Source organism: Quercus lobata, chromosome 7, assembly GCF_001633185.2.
Source record: "Quercus lobata isolate SW786 chromosome 7, ValleyOak3.0 Primary Assembly, whole genome shotgun sequence".
Taxonomy (NCBI): domain Eukaryota; kingdom Viridiplantae; phylum Streptophyta; class Magnoliopsida; order Fagales; family Fagaceae; genus Quercus; species Quercus lobata.
The window spans coordinates 47,035,941-47,055,292 of record NC_044910.1 but is presented as its reverse complement, the minus strand read 5'-3'; the positions used below and the strand labels follow the sequence as shown (position 1 = coordinate 47,055,292).

The following is a 19,352-nucleotide window of genomic DNA, read 5'->3' as shown; positions in this document are numbered from 1 at the left end:
AGAAGTTGGTTAACACTTGCTGCTCTTGCATGTGAACATTTTCTAAACATTCACCTGAAATTTCCTCCAAATATTATTCCAAGTCAAGTAGTGTGCGGTGTGCCCCACACCTTGAGGCATTCTAGCAGCCATATTGATGGTGGCTTTTTCACTTACTATGTGAATACATAGACGCGGAGTAAGCCAAAAACGGCGAAAGAAGGTCAATAATAATAATATTAATAACAATAATCAAACTGGACCGCGTAAAATTAAGGTGCTAATATGATAATTTGATGTAGGAGTTCTAACTACTATTCTATCAACCGACACAAATACTACAAAACACTCTGGAACGTTCCTCCATAAAAATGTTGGTGTTTATATATACAATAGTATACTCACACACTTTTTGTACCATGACTTTAAGTCATGATTTTAGTTCAAAATAACTGGGTAATAACAAACATGCACTAGTATTTACTTAAAAAAAAAGAAGCAACTAACTTTTTTGATAGTTTTTTATATTTTTCATGAAATTGGTATTAAAATTTTCCTAAAAAAACGAGTGTTACATCTATAATATTTTCACAAAAAATTATAGGTAGTAATTTCTTGTTGGTTTTAATTTGAACCTATCACTGAAATTACTTTTTTATCCATCAATAACAACTAGTTACAATATGCCGCACACGATTTTTTATAAAAATATTGTGGATATAGCATTTTTCTCCCTAAAATAGTTTATTAACAAATGCTCCAGACCACCTATTAACATTAGAAAAAATATAGTTACAACCCTAAAGTGTGCATATATTTTAGGGACAAAGTTTCGTTATAAAATTAGTTATAACCTTAAGCTACAACCTTACCCAATATCTTTTTATTAAAAATGAATTTTGATAAATCCATCATTGGATTATATCTTTTTCTTATATTCTTCATGCTTACAAAACTTTTAGAAAATTAAAGATTAATAGTTATGTTATCAAAAAATTGTTTAAATTGCAAGTTTTTATAGTTTAAAATTATACATAAAATATAAATTTATAGATCATACAGTAAATAATATTTGATTGATACAAAATTTGATGTGTATTAAGAGCATAAAAAATATGAAATTCATCGGTTAAATTTTCAAAATATATAATAATATTTATTTTATTGAGTAAGGTTGTAGTCTTAAATTATAACCAGTTTTGTTGCTAAACTTTATCTATATTTTAGAGAGCAGCAGCACAGTGTGTATACATAGTACAATCTTGTATTCTTTGTAAAAATCACTGATCTGATTTCACATAAAAGTCACTGCTTTCACATAATATTTTATAAAAAATTTATAATTTATTATAAAAGTGCTATTAAAACTTCATGTACAATTCATTCCTCTAAAATATAAAAGTCAGTGATTAAGAAAAACCGTCATGCGGTATGAAATTTGAACAAGTGAACATTCGTCACCTATAACGTGGAGGGCAGGGCACGTGGATAAAACTATATCATCATTCATATTTAATACGAAAGGACAATGTATTATTATAGTTTCTTAACATAAAAGTAATATATTCTAATAATATTGCTATCCCTCGTGATTGCACTAGTCAAAGAAACAGTCCAAGATGCCTACTACTACTAATAGTAGTACTACATTTCTATAATGTGAAACGGCTGCTCAGTCCTATCCCGTTCAATTTGGTCCAATAAACCATTCTAGACTTCTAGACCCTTTAACTCGCCCACACACCTATTATAAATACCAAGACTTCCTTGCTTTTGATTACCAAAAAAGACTTCCTTGCTTTTCTTCCTCGTTAAACATTTGCTTTTCATATCATTTACGTTACCAAAAGTTCAACATTTGTGTTCTAACTTCTTTTTACGTAGCTATGACAATGAAGAGAATGAGAGAAGATGGTGGGATAGAGAACTTAGACATGGCTAATTGTCTAATGCTACTCTCTCAAAGCCTAGAGACCAAGCCCAGGAAAGCCTCACGGGTTGATGTGTTTGAGTGCAAGACTTGTAATCGCCAATTCCCATCGTTTCAAGCTCTTGGTGGCCACAGAGCGAGCCACAAGAGACCAAAATTGATGGGGGAAGAACTGAAAGAGCGTACAAAGTCTCAGAACCTGGGAAATAAGCCTAAGATGCATGAGTGCTCAATATGTGGGCTTGAGTTTGCTATGGGGCAAGCTTTGGGTGGTCACATGAGGAGGCATAGAGCAATGATGGATGGTGCATTTTCTTCCACTGCCATAGAAAAGAAAGTGCCGGTGCTGAAAAGATCAAATAGTACGAGGGTTATGTGCTTGGACTTGAACTTGACACCTTTGGAGAATGATTTGAAGTTACTATTTGGGAAGAAGGCTCCTCAAATTGACTTTACTTTGATGGTTTGATTTGATACCACAATTTGTAGTGGGTGCTAGCTATTTTTCATTTCAGATTCATTGATTTATTTCATGTACAATACCATTCTTTTTATTTTTTCCAATTTTTGTATTGAATTACAATTTTTTTTCTTATTTTGGTTCATGTCTAATGTATTAAAACTTTACATCCTCTATGTTGTTGGTTTTTTGGACTAATGGAATTCTTAATATTAGTTACGTTCAATTATATTCGTCATTTTGTAAGCAAAACAAAAAACCAAAAGGTTCATCTTGGCAAACAAAAAGAAAAGAAAAACCATCCATTCAATTTTGAAATGAGTTTTTATTGAGTCACTGGTAAGACTTGAATTTCAGATCTAATCTCACTCTAGAAATGCTTGAATGCCTCCTTGAGTATGAAAGGATTTGAGTGATAATTTTCTATTTACTTTGATTTATTATTATATATTAAAAAAAAAACATAATTTGCAATCTAGAAACATTATTTCCAATTTGACTTTAAAAAAAATAGAGCAAGGGCAGCCAATGAAAAAGCAAAATAAAACTCCAATTTGACTAATCTTCCCTCAATCACAGTTTGGTGGTAAACAGCAAACACCCCAGCACACAAGTTAGGTTTCCACTTTAGTACGTAGCCTTTATGTTTTCTTTTACTTCTTTCAAAAAGAGAGAATTCTCATTCAAATATTAAGAAGTTAATAAAATTACCCAGAAATGCATGTTCTGAATTCTAACTTCTAAGTCAAGAAAAGGAGTAGTACACGCCGTGAAAGACTACAATAAGCCGTGGGTGGTCAAATCTGGCATGTGTTGTGGGCTTTCTTCGTGGTTTCCTTTTCTGGGCCATCCTAAAAAGATGAGCATCTTTCTGGAGATGGCCTAAAACAAACATGTCCTACTCTTGTCCAACACGACATTGGTTTCACTGGGCCTGACCTAGCAAATTGGGAAACGTTATCCAAATTGGCTACTTGGAAATCAAAATTATTAAATGCAAGTCAAGACCAAGTTTATAATATATATATATATATATTAAGAAATGTTAGTTACATAACACTTTCATAATATTTTCCCAACAATCTAACAGTAACAAAATATTATAACCAGTTACAGCATACCACCTAAGTTCGTTGTAAAAATATTATAAAAATAAAATTACTCTTTTTTTTTTTTTACATGACTAACTCTTAAATTGTTTATTACTACTGTACATTTAGTGTTTCTACATCATGCATATGTTTTTTTTTATTCCATATATAACATGTCTTGCAAAAAAAATAAAATTACATCAGCAGCCTAATAAGTCATAATATGCACACATAGTAACATTCTTATTTAAGCAACTAATAATGGAAAGGATCCTCGACTATCCTAAATAAAAGTGTATTTAAGGAAGAAAATAAAAACAAAGTTAAAAAAAGAAGAAAGTCATACAATTGTAAAAAGTCAAAAGAGGATTTTGATTCATTATGTTGCTTGTGAAAATTGCTTTCAATGAAAATGACCAATCATCTTTCCAATAATGTCAATGAAACTTTCCATTACCATTAGTATATCCAAAGTGTTCTTTCAAAACCCATGTCTCGTAGCAACCAGTCCATGCTTTTGAATAAATAGTCAAAAATTATTTATCAATTGAAATGTGGGTTTTGGACAAAATTTATGTATAATAAGTTAAGTGCAGTGCATTTAGTTCCTTAATTGATTCTTAAAAAATAATTGATTCTCAAAAAAAAAAAAAAAAAAAAAAAAGTTCCTTAATTAAATTCAAACATACAATTGAATTTAATTTAGCCTGTCACAAATTATTTCATTCTCAAAGAGATCATAATGAAATAGCGATGACTGTTTTAGCAACAAAAAAAAAAAATAGCGATGACTGAATTTTGGCCTTTTGCATTGGGATGTCCTTAAGCTTCAAATCCATTTTTACAACTAAGATCCATAGTTAAAACTTAAAAGGCTCCCTCTAAGTTAATCCATTTTGTATGGAACACATGACTAGGAAATTAACCTCATAACATGATCATTTCTTTTTAATAATTTTTTTATGCAAAGGTGACTAGCATTTATTTGTTCAACCATCAGGATCATTCCCGCTAAAAAATAAAAATGATTCCAAATTTTTTTTTTCAGTATTAATTAATTATACTAAAATGAAAAAGCTTAGCTAAATTTTTCTTGTGTTTTACAAATCATCATGCTTTCAAAGCAAATGAAAATGTTTTAATAAATTAGTTCGTTATAAGCATACCAAAATAGTGTATTGTCAAATAATACTATTGAATCTTGTCACTAAAAAAAATTATCTATGCATTAATTTAAAATTAGTTGTGGGAAAATTTCAAAAAAAAAAAAAGTTGTGGGAAGACAAGTGGTGAAGAGTGACCTAAACCGAAATTTGATTAACTAAATTAAGTAATCATCAAGATCTTGTTGGGAAATTTTATGTCTACGACGCCACGCAACCACCATGCCTCGCCGAAGGTATTTTGCTTGCAGCCTCAAGTCAAGTGTTACATCATCAGACATAAACATAGTAGTATTTCATTATTTAGAATTATTAGTTTATATATATGCCTGGTTTGTAGAATTTTCTCAAACTGATCAAGAACTGGAAGGAGAATGGCTCCTTGATCAATTCTTCTAGAGGGAAGTAGCTCTAGCTAATACATGCTCCAATCATAAAGCTGAAAACCAAAAATAATATATTAAGTTATTAACCACTCACACATGTATACCCAACAATTCTTATGTATTAAACTGTGCAAAAGTCTTTATATAGACGCACTATATGACGATGATATGCAACTGAGAGCAAAGAAATGAGCATGTGTGGCATGTGTCAGTGGCTGTTGGCACATGTGGGCACATGAGATCTCCTGACAACAAATGATTGGAGAAGTCATTTACTAGTTTGATCGATTTGAGTACAAGGAATTATATGGGATCAATTTCGCAATATACAAGCTCGGTGTGAAGTCAAAGGATGATTGGAGAACTCCTTTATTGATGGATCAAACTACATAGGGCCATAAGAACGTGGCTCTGATACCATGTTGGGAGAGAAAGAGTATTCTGTATATTTCTATGTATCAAACCATACAAGATCAGTATATTTATGTGCATCAAACTGTACAAGAGAGAGTCTTTATATGCACATTATATGTGTAGTACAAGTAGTATGAGTGTAGCGCATGTACAACAACACAATGGGCCAGGCCCATTGGGCTAATAACCACTAACAGTAACAGGTAGGAACTAGGAAGTGCTTATCTAATCTAAGGGTCTCTATAACAAACATAATCAACTTTATATTCAAAGGCCACTGGGGATTTTTGTGTTTAAACTGTCATGAATCATGATCGTCTATTTATATATTTTTGTTCGTAGAAATTTGTATTCAATGAAAAGCTTCCTTAAACTTACTATTGGGTTTGCCAAAACATGGTTTTCAAAGAAAATGACGGATCATTTTTCAAATCAGTCATTATAAGCTAATGTTTCTCCTAGATATATTACTTTAGAGCCCATGTCGGCAAGAAAATGATTGATGCATTGTATCTAATCCAAGCAGCAGCGCGTGCCTCCCGGAAGGTATATAGCTGCGTCAAGACTCGAGAGACAAACAAGTGGGTCAGTTACATCATGTGATATATATACGTAATAGTATTAGGGTCTAATTAAGTAATTAGAATATAACTTAGTTTACAAATATGCATGGTTAATTTTGTAGAATTTCTCAGTGTGATCATCAACAAGGACCACACTATAGTTCCTCTGGTATAGGGAATTAACTATTAAGGGCTAGATACTTGACCAATTCTAGCATACATCACTGTGATATAGGTCGGTCCAATATTATAAAGCTATTAATGGTCGTTTTTGGCTCTCGAAAGATCTTTTTTTATAATTATATATAAGGCTCTCGAATGATCTTATCCTCATTTAGTATTTTCAACTGAAGCGTACATCTCAGGTTCAAATCTTTTATTTCTATTTTAATTATTGAATTGAAAAAGGAAAATGTATTTTAGGATTAGTTCAAGTTGTGGGGAATATAAACTGCTCGCCACTCGATGCAGAGTAGTTTAAACAAATTTTAGATTCACCTAAGTCAGACATGAAGTCATTAATTTGGGAAAATTATTTATCTCGGGTGCAACCCATTCGTGCCTCCTGAGAGGTAAAATTGCAGTCTCAATAGTGTTTGATTAGTCAGACTTGCATTATGTTTTCAGGGAAAAAAAAAAGGCAGACATGCATTATATATATTTAGGTATGGGACTTTGCTGAAGTGATCGAGAGGACCACACTAGTAGCTCTATTTGGAGGAGAATAGAGCTCTATGAACAACTGTAATAGACTAAGTGTGAGTTTGGATAGCACTGAGAATGAAATTTTCAACTGTGTTTGGCATTTTGTGTAGGTCCCGTGCACTGTTCATGAAATCTACAAATATGAATTTCAGCAATTTTTTTTTAAATTAGGTCACACGGCACTATTTACACATTTAAAAATTATTTTGGTACAAAATTTTCAGTTTTTAGTAATAAGTAGTATCTCAAACAAACCCTAACACATCATTGAGATATTTTGTATTTTGCTTTAAGCTTGTATTTTTGTTTCTTGTTCTCTTAATTTCTAATTGAAGTACTTTTAAGCAAGAAAAAGGAGGGAGGGGGCAAACTCTAAAAGGACTAAAACGTCATTGAATTGCTAATGCATGTAAATTTATAAGGGTGCCCGTTAACAATAATCTTTTGCAGCTTTTTATTCTTTTTGACAATTTTTAATAGTTTTTTTTTATAAAGCTAAAAACCTTTTACCTCAAACCAAATATGATTTTAACAGGCTCTCCTTTTTATATGCATCACTTACCATATGTGAGTCATGAGTCATGACTATGACACTAAGCTTTAATCCGTAAATTTATGTATGATGGTCAACTGAACTGTTTTAAGTTTTGATTTTACCAATTGTCCAACACAAATTTAAGTTGTTAAGAAATAGTAAATTTAAACATTTAACATAATTTATAAAATCATATCAAATAAATATCATTGCTCCTAACACATGGAAAGAGAGACAATGATTCTTTGCTGGATATATTAATTCAAGCTCATGCAGCTTCATGCTAATCTCAAGTCCTTCACGATAACATCATTTTTGTTTTATAATGTGTGAATTGAATGAATTTTCTCTTCGGTAAAACACTGCTGCTCTATCTGGCAATATCATTTGCTTATTATGTTTAACTTTGTAATAATAATTTTATGCTTCTCTAAATTGCAGTCTCTAGATCTATGTCATCTAAGAAGGAAAGGTCAATCTTTCCGATTATCCAAACCACATGTTTTCTGCCTTTGAATTGAATTTTCTTTTCTAAAGAGAAGCAGTTATAATGGTCCAATCATGTGATTATTTTTGACTAATGAAAAGAGCCTAATTGTTTGAGAGAATCTCAAACTTATATACTTGCCACCTTCGGTTGCTATCCATGCATCACAATTATTCTTCTCAGAAGTCAAAAGACCTCAAAGTTAAATCCTGGTTACATGCATTTCAATGGACCAATAATTTGGAGATCCAAAGCACCAATCACAGTAATGATAACAGTTTAGTAATCGACTTTAAAATTCCCTTATAATGTAAATAACCAATCAATGTTGGCAATCCATACTAATCAATCCTACCCAACTTTGATAATTAAATTTCACTATAAAAAAATAAATAAAAATAATGGTTCTTAACTTAAGTGGTGGAGGACCATGCTCTTTGAAAATGCATTCCTAACTGGTAACCAGTTATGCAGATTCTGAAGAAATCAAATTTGTTTGATTCTAATGGGATAAACAAACAAAATTTCAACTTTACAACTCGCAATGTGCTATAGTTGATTAGTTTAGCTACCCTCTTGGTCCCTCATCTAATTCAAGTTTACATTAATCGTAGATTCTAAGGATCTCTCAAACCAAAACAAAATTAGAGACTATTTTCCAATTCATGGGGTTCTATCACCTGAAATCATCAGTGACGAAACATTCCAATTTTATGCAAGGCTTTTAAGAGTCCTCGGTAGTCATTCAAGAAACTCATTGTACAACTTAATTTTCTAGTTTTATTCTTTAAGTCAATTGGTGAGAGCTACTTTTTTAGTGGCTCGTGTTCCTTATTATAATTTTGATTATATTCTGCTACTATGTGTATCACGTTTCTGCTGTCAATTTTACCAAAATCATTTTAGAGAAACCATGATTTAGAGCAAAGAGACAATTAAAATGAAAGTCACTGCTGACCTGATTTATAGTGGGAAAAAATGTTTCTTGGTGGTTTTTATTTTTTTTATTCCTTATTGGAGTAACAGTTTCGCATAATGCCAGACTGAAAAATACAATGGAAATTTCGTTAAGACTTATTCGGCAGATGTCCCATATGTTATGGCCAAAACGCAGAAGATTCCTACTGAATCAGTGATAATGTGCTCATAATAGAGAAATTCTATAGTGATGAATTTATATAACAACCTGTAAAAACTTGCAAACTCAACTATTATAAAAATGTTGTGATTTTTTTTTTTTTTGGTATATAACATTGCTCTCATATAAAAACACAGCATATTGCAACTAGCCTGGCCCATGAAGATCCATGATCCGTCTCTGTTCTTGCTATTTCTCAAGTCAAGGAATAAATAATTAAGGAAAATGATCAAATTAACTATCAAACCATGTGGCAATTAATTTAATATATGCCTTATAATCACTACTTGGAACTGTTCTCTAATATATTCAGCAAAAAAAAACAAACAAAAACTGCGCTCTTGTTTATATTTATCAAAAGTTAACTTTTTTATTTTATAAAAAAGTTAACTTTTGGGAGTTGGGAGGCCCCACATTTGTTTATGGAGTAGTTGAAAGCAAAAATAAGTAATTATGATAACATACAACTATGACATTGGGGTATCGGCCATGGGTGTGATAATTTGAAAAGCTTTCCAAATTTGAAGTTGGTATAGCTAGCCTATGATGTAACCTATACCCTCCTTATTATTGCAAGGCTTCAAATTCTTCCCTTGTCAACGTGTCACAATAAAGCTTCACAACATTTTTATAATATATTAAATTGTCAACTCACTATATCACAATAAAATAGAAAGGGTTGGGTCCAAGTTACATGTGGTATAATTTTAAGTAATGTTACACTATTCAATAACTTGTTATTGAATTAATATTTTGAAAATTCAACCGTTAAATTACATGTTCCATATGTTCTTAGCATGCATACCAATTTTCATATCAATCGGATGCTATTTACCATTTAATTTATAAACTCATCTTTTATGCATTATTTTAAACTACAAAAATTTGAATTTTAACAATTGATTGATAACATGACTATTAATCTTTGATCACATCAAAATTTTGCAAGCATGAAAAATATACAAAGATAATATAATTTAATATATATATATATATATATATTAGTATATCTCACAAAAAATCTAAATAACAGTATTGCCAAAATATTATAAAATTTTATTATGTGTTTAGGTATTTGAATATTGACCCCACCGATTCTTTCAATTCAAGTGATATCAAGAAGGATTCTATATGGAAATCACTTAGAAGCATATTAGCATATTTTATGTGAATGGAAAATGATCATGACAGTTACTAGAATTTATTATCAAAAAAGTTTTGTGAAGTTTTAAAAATTTATAGTTACGAATTTAATCATCTCTTATGGTGAACAAAAATAAGGTGAATTCATTTTCAAGCAACATCGAATTTAATCATCTCTTATGGTATATTGTTATGGCTGTGATGGGGGTTAGGTCGGTTTTTCTCTTTGAGGAAAAAGGGGAAAATGATTTAGCCAGAAGAAAATAAGTTGGGTTAGGTTTATTAATCAGGATTAGGTATGATTTGATGAAAATCCCTGACTATAGTCCATAGCATGGCTAAAAAGCACTAATGAGTGGGGGTCATGCCACCCAGTTCTTGAAGAGCACAAAATTATTACCACGATTATTATATTATGCATGCTTGAAGGATCCCCTATAGAGCATAATTATCATAATAGAGCTAATGATTAGGAAGCTAATTACCAGAAATCATAGTAGTCCTAATCTGATAATTGATTGGCTTCTAATTGCTACACTCATCTTTTTTTAAATAGTTAGTCCAATTCTCATTGCTGTTTTTGTCCAGCCATGGCCTAAAGTGAGGCATAGCTTGTGTTCAAATAAGTTTTTAATTAGTCTTGAACATATTTTATATCACTGATTAGTGATTGCGATTATGAATCTTAAACAACCCAACCCGCCGACACCACATGATTTGACAATTTGTGGGGACTAACAAATTCTCACCTTTTGAGTGACCCTTTCGAAGGAACTAAATCCTAACCTATGATTGAGGCTGATGATAAGGAATTTTACCAAAGCAAACTAATCTTCACTACAAAAGAATCTCAGAAAAGAGCATAATAGCATTCAGTTTCGGGTCCAAGTGCTTTTTTGGGGTGAAAAATGTCATGTAGGAATGTTCACTTAAGGAGAGGATTGAAATAGCTTGACAATGACAATGATATAATCAATTTCATAGTTATAGGCATACATACACTCATTCATGAAAGATTAAATTTTTTTTCAGGAATTAAGTTGTGTTGTGTCCCTCCTAACATTTGCAAAAGGTTGTAATCATTTACCAAAAATTACACATGTTGATCAAGTACTTACACTTGTTTAGCTAGGCAACATCACTACATGAAAAGTTATCACCATATATCCAAGGAGAGAATGCAAGATATGAGGAGTGAGGACACACCATTGTCATGGTGTTGATCGCCCCCACTCTTGCAGTGCAGTCATGCAAAAAAGTTTCAAGAATATATTTTAACCCTAATCATGCATGTATGAGCATTAAAAAGTGACAACGATGAGTATAAGAAATCTATTGAATAGGTTGTAGTAGGACCACACAGTTCTCATCTACTCACATGACTGCAGGTCAGTTGCATAAGAAATATAGTGAGGGTCCCCAATAACTTATTTCTCAATTCTAACAATTGAAGCATGTTGTTTATCTGTCAATGGCCATTAGTCTTTTGGTCTAATGGCTCCTCGATCTTTATTGGTGGAAAATGTCAAGGATTCAATCTAGAGGCCGGGGGTAAATCACTTGAGCCCAAGAGGTGGCAAAGTAGGTTTAGTTCGAGTAGACCTAATATTGTTGGCACAACCAAACAGGTTAAGCCAAGATGCAACCATCGACTGCTCATCAAGTATCTTGATCAAGACCCTAGCATAGTTCCTCAATCAAGGGGAACAAGCCCACCAACTAACACTACCGAGGAAACACTATAGAAACCCCTCTAAATTAACTAGCGAGTCATGTACACTCTATTATCTAAACACTCTTACCACCTTTCTTAAACTCATTATATGATTTAGTTCACACTCTATTATCTAAACACTCTTGCCACTTTTCTTAAACTCATCATATGATTTTCTTCATTAACTTAATCGTCAAAGTGCCTCTAATCAAACCCCATTGCTTGGTCTCAAACATAGTAAGTCATTCTTATTGTATTAGTTTAGAATCCTTGTAGTATTTTGATTTTCCATTTATCCCACCTACACCATCATTCCTACTTTGACTGGGGATAAAAACAAATAACTTTCACCTTTTAAGCTATTCAATTTCGATGCATCACTTCTTTGGTTGGTTGATTTGCATTATTGAACAACAATTCCTAATCTCTTTCTGTTATGTTGTGTGTCTTTTCCTATCTCGCTCCCCCCCCCCCCTTTTTTTCCTGGTTAGCATAATAATGCCAACACAATTATAACATTTTAGATTTTAATTTGTTTTTGTAATGAAAAGTAATTTAGACGTTTAGTTACTTTGTAACGAAATATATCAACTTGTTGAATTAACCACCAATTATGCAATACTGGTTATTACCAACCACAGTTTATGCAAGTCATCAATTATAAAACATTAAGTGATAAAGTAAATAACACAAATATTGGTAACAAAGTAGAAAACCTATGGACATATTCAAAAGAAAAAACCACTATAGTGTTTCCAAACTCAAAGGAGAAATTCATTTATATGGAATTAATGTTTATACATGAATCATATCCATGAATCTAGACTATACACGAATCATATCCATGAATCATCGCCAAATCATTTAGACTATTTGTTGAAGTGGGCCGTGTGTGTGGCTTGAATTGCCACAAGCCCAAGTCAATTACAAGTATACCAAATACTTGTTGTATTAGGAGTCCAAGGCAACCGACCTAACATATATCCTTATATATATATATATATATATATATATGTTATTAGTTACGGCAATACAGTTATTCCTAATAACCTAGCAATTGCAGCCGTGAGAGAGAATTAGAGTAATTCCTAAAACCCTAGCAGTAGCCGCATAAGAAGAAGAATAGTGTTTTTTTGTCTTGTGGGTGAGAGAGAGTTAGGGTGTATTGGGATTTGGGTTTCTTGAGAGTGTTATTGTGCACTATTGTATCTCCCTATTTTTTTATAGTGAAATTTCTCCATCGTCTTCGTGGAGGTAGGCAATTTGCCGAACCACGTAAATTCTTGTGTTCTTTGTGTGTGCTTGTTATTTAATTTCCGCTTATTTACTGTTATTGATTTGAGTCCTAGGATGCTATTTGCACAACAAGTGATATCAAAGCAAAGTTAGGATTCAATCCTTTGAATATAGTAAAGATGTCAAGCACAAAATATGATGTAGAGAAGTTTTGTGGTAAGGGAAATTTTTCACTTTGGCAAAGGCGAATAAAGGATCTCCTAATTCAACAAGGAGTTCACAAGACCTTGCTTGGGAAGGAGAAGAAACTGGAAACGATGAAGGATGTAGAATGAGTAGAGATGGATGAGAAAGCAGCTAGCGCTAGTCGTCTCAACCTAGGTGATGAGGTCATTCACAACATCCTAGAAGCAAAGACCACAAAGGAGGTTTAGGAAAAACTAGAAGGTCTTTATATGAGAAAGAATCTGATGAACAAGTTATACGTGAAGAAGCAATTGTATAGTTTGCGTATGAAGGAAGGTTGTGATCTGTTGGAGCATCTCAACACATTTAATATGTTGAACACCCAACTGTCAAGTTTTGGGGTGAATTATGAGGACGAAGATAAAGCGTTACTCTTATTAGCGTTGCTTCCTACTTCTTTTGATCATCTAGTGACTACGTTGATGTACGGGAAAGAAACTATAGTACTCGAGGATATGACTAGTGCTCTCTTGTCACACATAAAGATAAAGCAAGATGGTAATGGTTCTAAGGCTAATGGACTTATTGTAAAGTCTGAGTCGAGCAATAGGGGTAGAAGTAGGTCAAGAGGACGGAACTCCAATAGGAACAGATCACAATCTAAATCACATGCAAAGAAAGATGTAGAGTGCTTTTATTATCACAAGAAAGGGCACTACAAGAATCAGTGTAAAGAGTTGAAAGAGCATTTAGAGGAGAAGAAGAATGGAAAGAAGCCCCTAGAATCAGCTAGTGTTGCTGAAGAAACATTAGATTACAGTGAAGTTGGTGCAGATTTACTTTCAGTCTCATCAGGTAACAATGTTCTATTGGAATCTTGGGTTTTAGATTCAGCATGCTTATATCAAAGACTCCAAAGAAAGATTGGTTTGACACGTATAAGTCTTACAACGGTGGTATGGTCCAAATGGGTAATGATGCTACATGCCCAGTTATTGGAATTAGTACCATAAAGATCAAGATGTTTGATGAAGTTGTGAGAGTTCTTAGTAATGTCAGACATGTTCCAGATCTTAGAAAGAATTTAATTTCTTTAGGAGTGTTGGATGATTTGGGCTATTCATACTCATCAAAGGATGAAATCATGAAGATTACCAAAGGTGCTTTCATGGTGATGAAGGGACAGAAAATAAGCACACTTTACAGATTGATTGGGAACACAGTTGTAGGAAGAGTTGCAATCACCACTCCGATGGAGTCCAGCACTGACAACACAAAATTATGGCATATGCGACTTGGCCATATTGGTGGACATGGTATGTTAGAGCTGCACAAGAGAAATTTATTGAAAGGAGTGAAGACATGCAAGCTAGACTTCTGCAAGTATTGTGTGTATGGGAAGCAGCATAGAGTTAGTTTTAAGATAGGCTCTCATACAAGTAAGAGTGTTCTTGACTACATTCATTCAAATGTTTGGGGCCCAGTATCAGTTTCTTCTCATAGCGGTGCTCAGTACTTTGTCAGTTTCATTGATGACTACTCTAAAAAGGTATGGATTTATTTTATGAAGTATAAGTCTGATGTGTTTGGCATATTTAAAAAGTGGAAAGCACAGGTTGAGAATCAGACTGGCAAGAAAATAAAATACCTTAGAACAGATAATGGACTAGAGTATAGAGATAAAGAATTCATAAGATTTTGTGAATTAGAAGGCATTACTCGTCACTTCACAGTTAAAGGAACTCCACAGCAAAATGGGGTTGCAAAGAGAATGAACAAAACCTTAGCAGAAAGAGCCAAATGCATGAGATTGAATGCAGGGTTGTCTAAGGTGTTCTGAGCAGAGACAGTTAACACAGCAAGCTTCATTATTAATAGATCTCCATCATCAGCCATTGATTTCAAGATTCCAAAAGAGGTTTGGTCAGGTAGACTAGTTGATTATTCGAGTCTAAAAATCTTTGGTTATCCAGCTTATATGCATATGCAGAGTGGAGAGCATTCTAAATTGGATTCGAAGTCAAGAAAATGTGTATTTCTTGGTTTTGAAAAAGGTGTTAAAGGCTACAGGCTTTGGGATTCAATCTCAAAGAAAACGATGACCAGCAGAGATGTCATATTTGATAAAGCCTTTATGTTGAAACAAAATGAAGCAGAGACTTGTGATGATAGTATACAGGAGAAATTAACCGTTGAGGTGGAGTTTAACGAGAATAGTTCACCCAGTGATAAGGGTGATGTTGAGATTGATCCACAACAACAACAACAAGAGTCTTATTCAATTGCTAAAGGTAGAGAGAAGCGGGTTCACAAAGCACCACAAAGATATGGCTTTAAAGACATGGTTAGCTTTGCTCTCATAACTAGTAGTGGAAATCCATTGTCTTACTGGGATGTAGAAGAGATGGGATCACTACAAAAGAATAAGACTTGGGAATCCTTTAGTATGTTGACAAAGTCAGTTCCAACAGATAAGTTCAAGAGTTACTTGGACTTGGTTGGTGTTTGCAGCTTGTGAGCCCTTAAGGGCTAAGGTGGAGGTGATGGAGGAGTTTGCTCGTGTAGCTTGATTAATTCAAGCCAAGGTGGAGATTTGTTGAAGTGGGCCGTGTGTGTGGCTTGAATTGCCACAAGCCCAAGTCAATTACAAGTATACCAAATACTTGTTGTATTAGGAGTCCAAGGCAGCCGACCTAACATATATCCCTATATATATATATATATATATATATATGTTATTAGTTACGGCAATACAATTATTCCTAATAACATAGCAAGTGCAGCCGTGAGAGAGAATTAGAGTAATTCCTAAAACCCTAACAGCAGCCGCATAAGAAGAAGAATAGCGTTTTCTTGTCTTGTGGGTGAGAGAGAGTTAGGGTGTATTGGGATTTGGGTTTCTTGAGAGTGTTCTTATGTACTATTGTATCTCTCTATTTTTTTTATAGTGAAATTTCTCCGTCGTCTCTGTGGAGGTAGGCAATTTGCCGAACCACATAAATTCTTGTGTTTTTTGTGTGTGCTTGTTATTAATTTCCGTTTATTTACTGTTATTGAGATTTGAATCCTGAGGTGCTATCTGCACAATACTATTCTATCTAGAATTCCTTCCTCAAACAATGACTGTGACTCCAAGGACTGCCTTAAAGGGTTGGATGAAATGAACCCAATTAATTTTAATCATCGGAATAATCAAGATTATCACGGATGAGATATCTTGGCCTTGGTTTATTTTATTTACCTGTAAAAAAAAAATAATAATAACAAAAATCAATGGTCTCTTTTTTTTCATCGAAATTAGGTACGTATCGCCAAAAATTGTTAGTTAACTTAATTTTGATATTTCCTCACAATCCTAATACGGATGGGTACATTGATTAAGTAATCTAGAATGTGAGATTTGATAATCCACAAGTAGAAGTCATTTTAGTGCATATCATAAAAGGTCCACTAACTAATGCCTCGAATAATTTAATGACTCAAAAGCTAGCTTCCCTCGTAGATGAATCCTGCGATGAAGCAAAGAGACAATTCACTTGTAGGTTGGTTGTAGCATGGGGTCACCTTTTGACAATTTCTTCAGCAATAATATCATTTTTTGTTAATTGCTAATAATATCGTATAACATTCCCGTATCCCAGAATTCCACTATATCATTCCTTTATAATGGCCTGAAACATGGAAGGTTCCAAGGACAAAGATTGGACCGGCCATATATATAAGCCACTATCTGTGAAATGTGAATGCGTTTTTTCAAGCTGCTTGCTATTGCGCCCGTCAAAAAGTTCTCCGAGGAAATTGATTAGGACATACGTGATACGTGTCCACAATATATGATTTAAAACCTAATTTTTAATATTATACTTCATTAAAGATTGTTTTTAATATTATACTTCATTTTCATTAATAAAGTGTGATGGGGCCATTGAAAAGTTTGAAATGGTTGGGGCCGCCATATTGGCATCAGCAATATAGATCATCAAAAATGCGTTGGGATTGTTAAAGTTGTTGATGGATTGAGGGACTAAAAAGAAAGAAAAAATGTGAAAGTAAGAATTTTCTGTGGTTGGATCTATCGATTACATTTACAATAGAAATTAAGCTCCTAACGATTACATATTTACTATTAAATATGTATGCTAATAAATCTAATATAGAGTTTATATACTAAAGAATTCTAGATTAATCCTAGGATTAGTTTGCTTGTTGTATAAACACATGACCCTACAATTGGTTTAGGTTTTTAGGGCCATGATATCTTTACACCAACCTTAAACTTCAAATGGATCCTTAGTTTGTAAGGTCTTGAATGCATAACGTGATTAGTTTGAAAATGTGGAAGGCGTTCTAAAGTAGCAAACGGCCACAGTTGATGATTATCGCCGACACAAATTGCTGCAAGTTGCTCCAATTAATGGAAGCATTGTGTGTGACTGGTGTTGCTAATGCTACGCGACATGTGGTTCATGAGAAATGTGTACCCTAAAAAGACTAAGGAGTGATCATGGTCAATGGGCGATTTGGGATGCATGCACAGTGGGCTTGCATGGATTGGCATGATGCCGGAGATTGGGCACTAGGCAAGTAAGATGTTGGTATGCATGATAGCTGGTGTTATAATGTGATGAGTGACATGGCATACTAACGTTTGGTTGGCATGACAAGATCTTTTGTTATAGATATGGCATTAATGATAAGACTAACGTTTAGTTGACATGATAAAATCATTTGTTATAGACATGGCATTGATAATAAGACTAACGATTGGTAACTTTGCTTGAAATGACAAGACCTTATATCAATACTTGACATAGGGGGCACTTTGGCATAGCTAGCTAAGTTGCTAGGGGGTGACTTGGAAACACATATTGATGCCATGTCAAGCGTGGTGGGGATTTTTTTTTTTTTTTTCTTTGAATTAAGTGAATCACAATGGCTTGCAAAATATTTGGTTGTGACGTGTGGGTATTTGGATTTTGGAGTATCTGGCATTGATAATTGATAGTATATTAAAATTGTTAAATGATTGAGGTATTGAAAGAGAGAAAAGAGAAAAGTGGAAGTAAGAATCTTACATGGTTCAGCTTAACGGTCTAAGAAAATCCTTGACATTATATCTTAACTATTGAAATTGTGTTTTATATTGAATTAATCTAATGTGGGGTTCATTTAGAACTCTAAGACAATCTTAGACTAATCCTAAGGTTAGTGTGCTTATTTTACAATTACGTGTGCCTATAATAGGTTTGGACCTTTTGGAGTATAATATCTCTAACATGATAATGCAATTCGATTTAAGTTAGAATGCAAAAATATTATGATAGGTTAATGTCTCATACTTTGTTTGAAGACATGAGAAAAAGGTCCTAACCACATCAACAAAAGGCAGGATACACTAAGTTATAACTTAAGAGATTCAACAAAATAACAGTCAAAGGCGTGCTAATAAACAAATGCACACTCGCACAAACTTGAATTGTACAAGTTAGATAAATCTGAGTTCAAAGATTAGGGAAGAACTTTCGATGCAGTCAAGCTTCACATAAGCTAGGATAAAAGTACATACACTTTTTATTTTCCTGATAAATAAACAAAAGTACGCATGCACTTTCTTCTTTACTTTCCAATGCTTTCTTTCTTTTGGTAAACGGATAGGTTTGCTTCCTCTCTCTGTGTTAGAATTTCTGCAGGTCTGACGTGGCCATGCCTCCCTTAAGGAGTTTCATGACGTCCTAGCCAGTCTATTTGTTTAATTAAGCCCTATCATATATAGAGGCATATTGGGTTAGGTTGTGGAAATGATTTTTGTCGAATCTCCAAAAGCCAATGGCTGAGAGCCACAATCACTAGAACACAACGTGGTCATGACACTTAGCAAACCAGCATTGGTACGTCTCTTTCTCTTTAAACTCCTTATACCCAACAATACTATGATAATCATATAAAAACTAATCTCTTTTGAAAGTTCAAGTTATCTTTGTAAGGAAAACAAAAAAAAAAATAGAAAAGAGGTTCAACGTATCTTTGTTTATCTCAGATTAGAAATTAAGGACGTTTAATCTTTTTTATTGTCACCTCTTACCAATAAAACCCTAATATGGGATATGATTGGTTTTCTGAGGAGATTTTCTTTCTTCACCTTCTCCCTAATCCTCAAGTTAATATTGACCGTAACATAAGGACATAGCACGTGTACGAAATAACATGTTACAGGTCGATTAT

The 19,352-nt window shown here is 33.3% G+C and overlaps 1 protein-coding gene across 1 annotated transcript; it reads left to right on the top strand.

The window, feature by feature from the left end:
• The first annotated feature begins 1,751 nt into the window (after positions 1-1,751).
• LOC115953802 (zinc finger protein ZAT11-like) lies at positions 1,752-2,556 on the top strand. Its single transcript, XM_031071599.1, has one exon. The coding sequence runs from the start codon at positions 1,866-1,868 to the stop codon at positions 2,376-2,378; it is 513 nt and encodes a 170-aa protein (XP_030927459.1). The 5' UTR covers positions 1,752-1,865; the 3' UTR covers positions 2,379-2,556.
• Positions 2,557-19,352: the final 16,796 nt, after the last annotated feature.

Bases quoted from the DNA above. Each gene is read 5' to 3' on its own strand.
- LOC115953802 (XM_031071599.1), top strand. From the start codon at position 1,866: ATGACAATGAAGAGAATGAGAGAAGATGGTGGGATAGAGAACTTAGAC.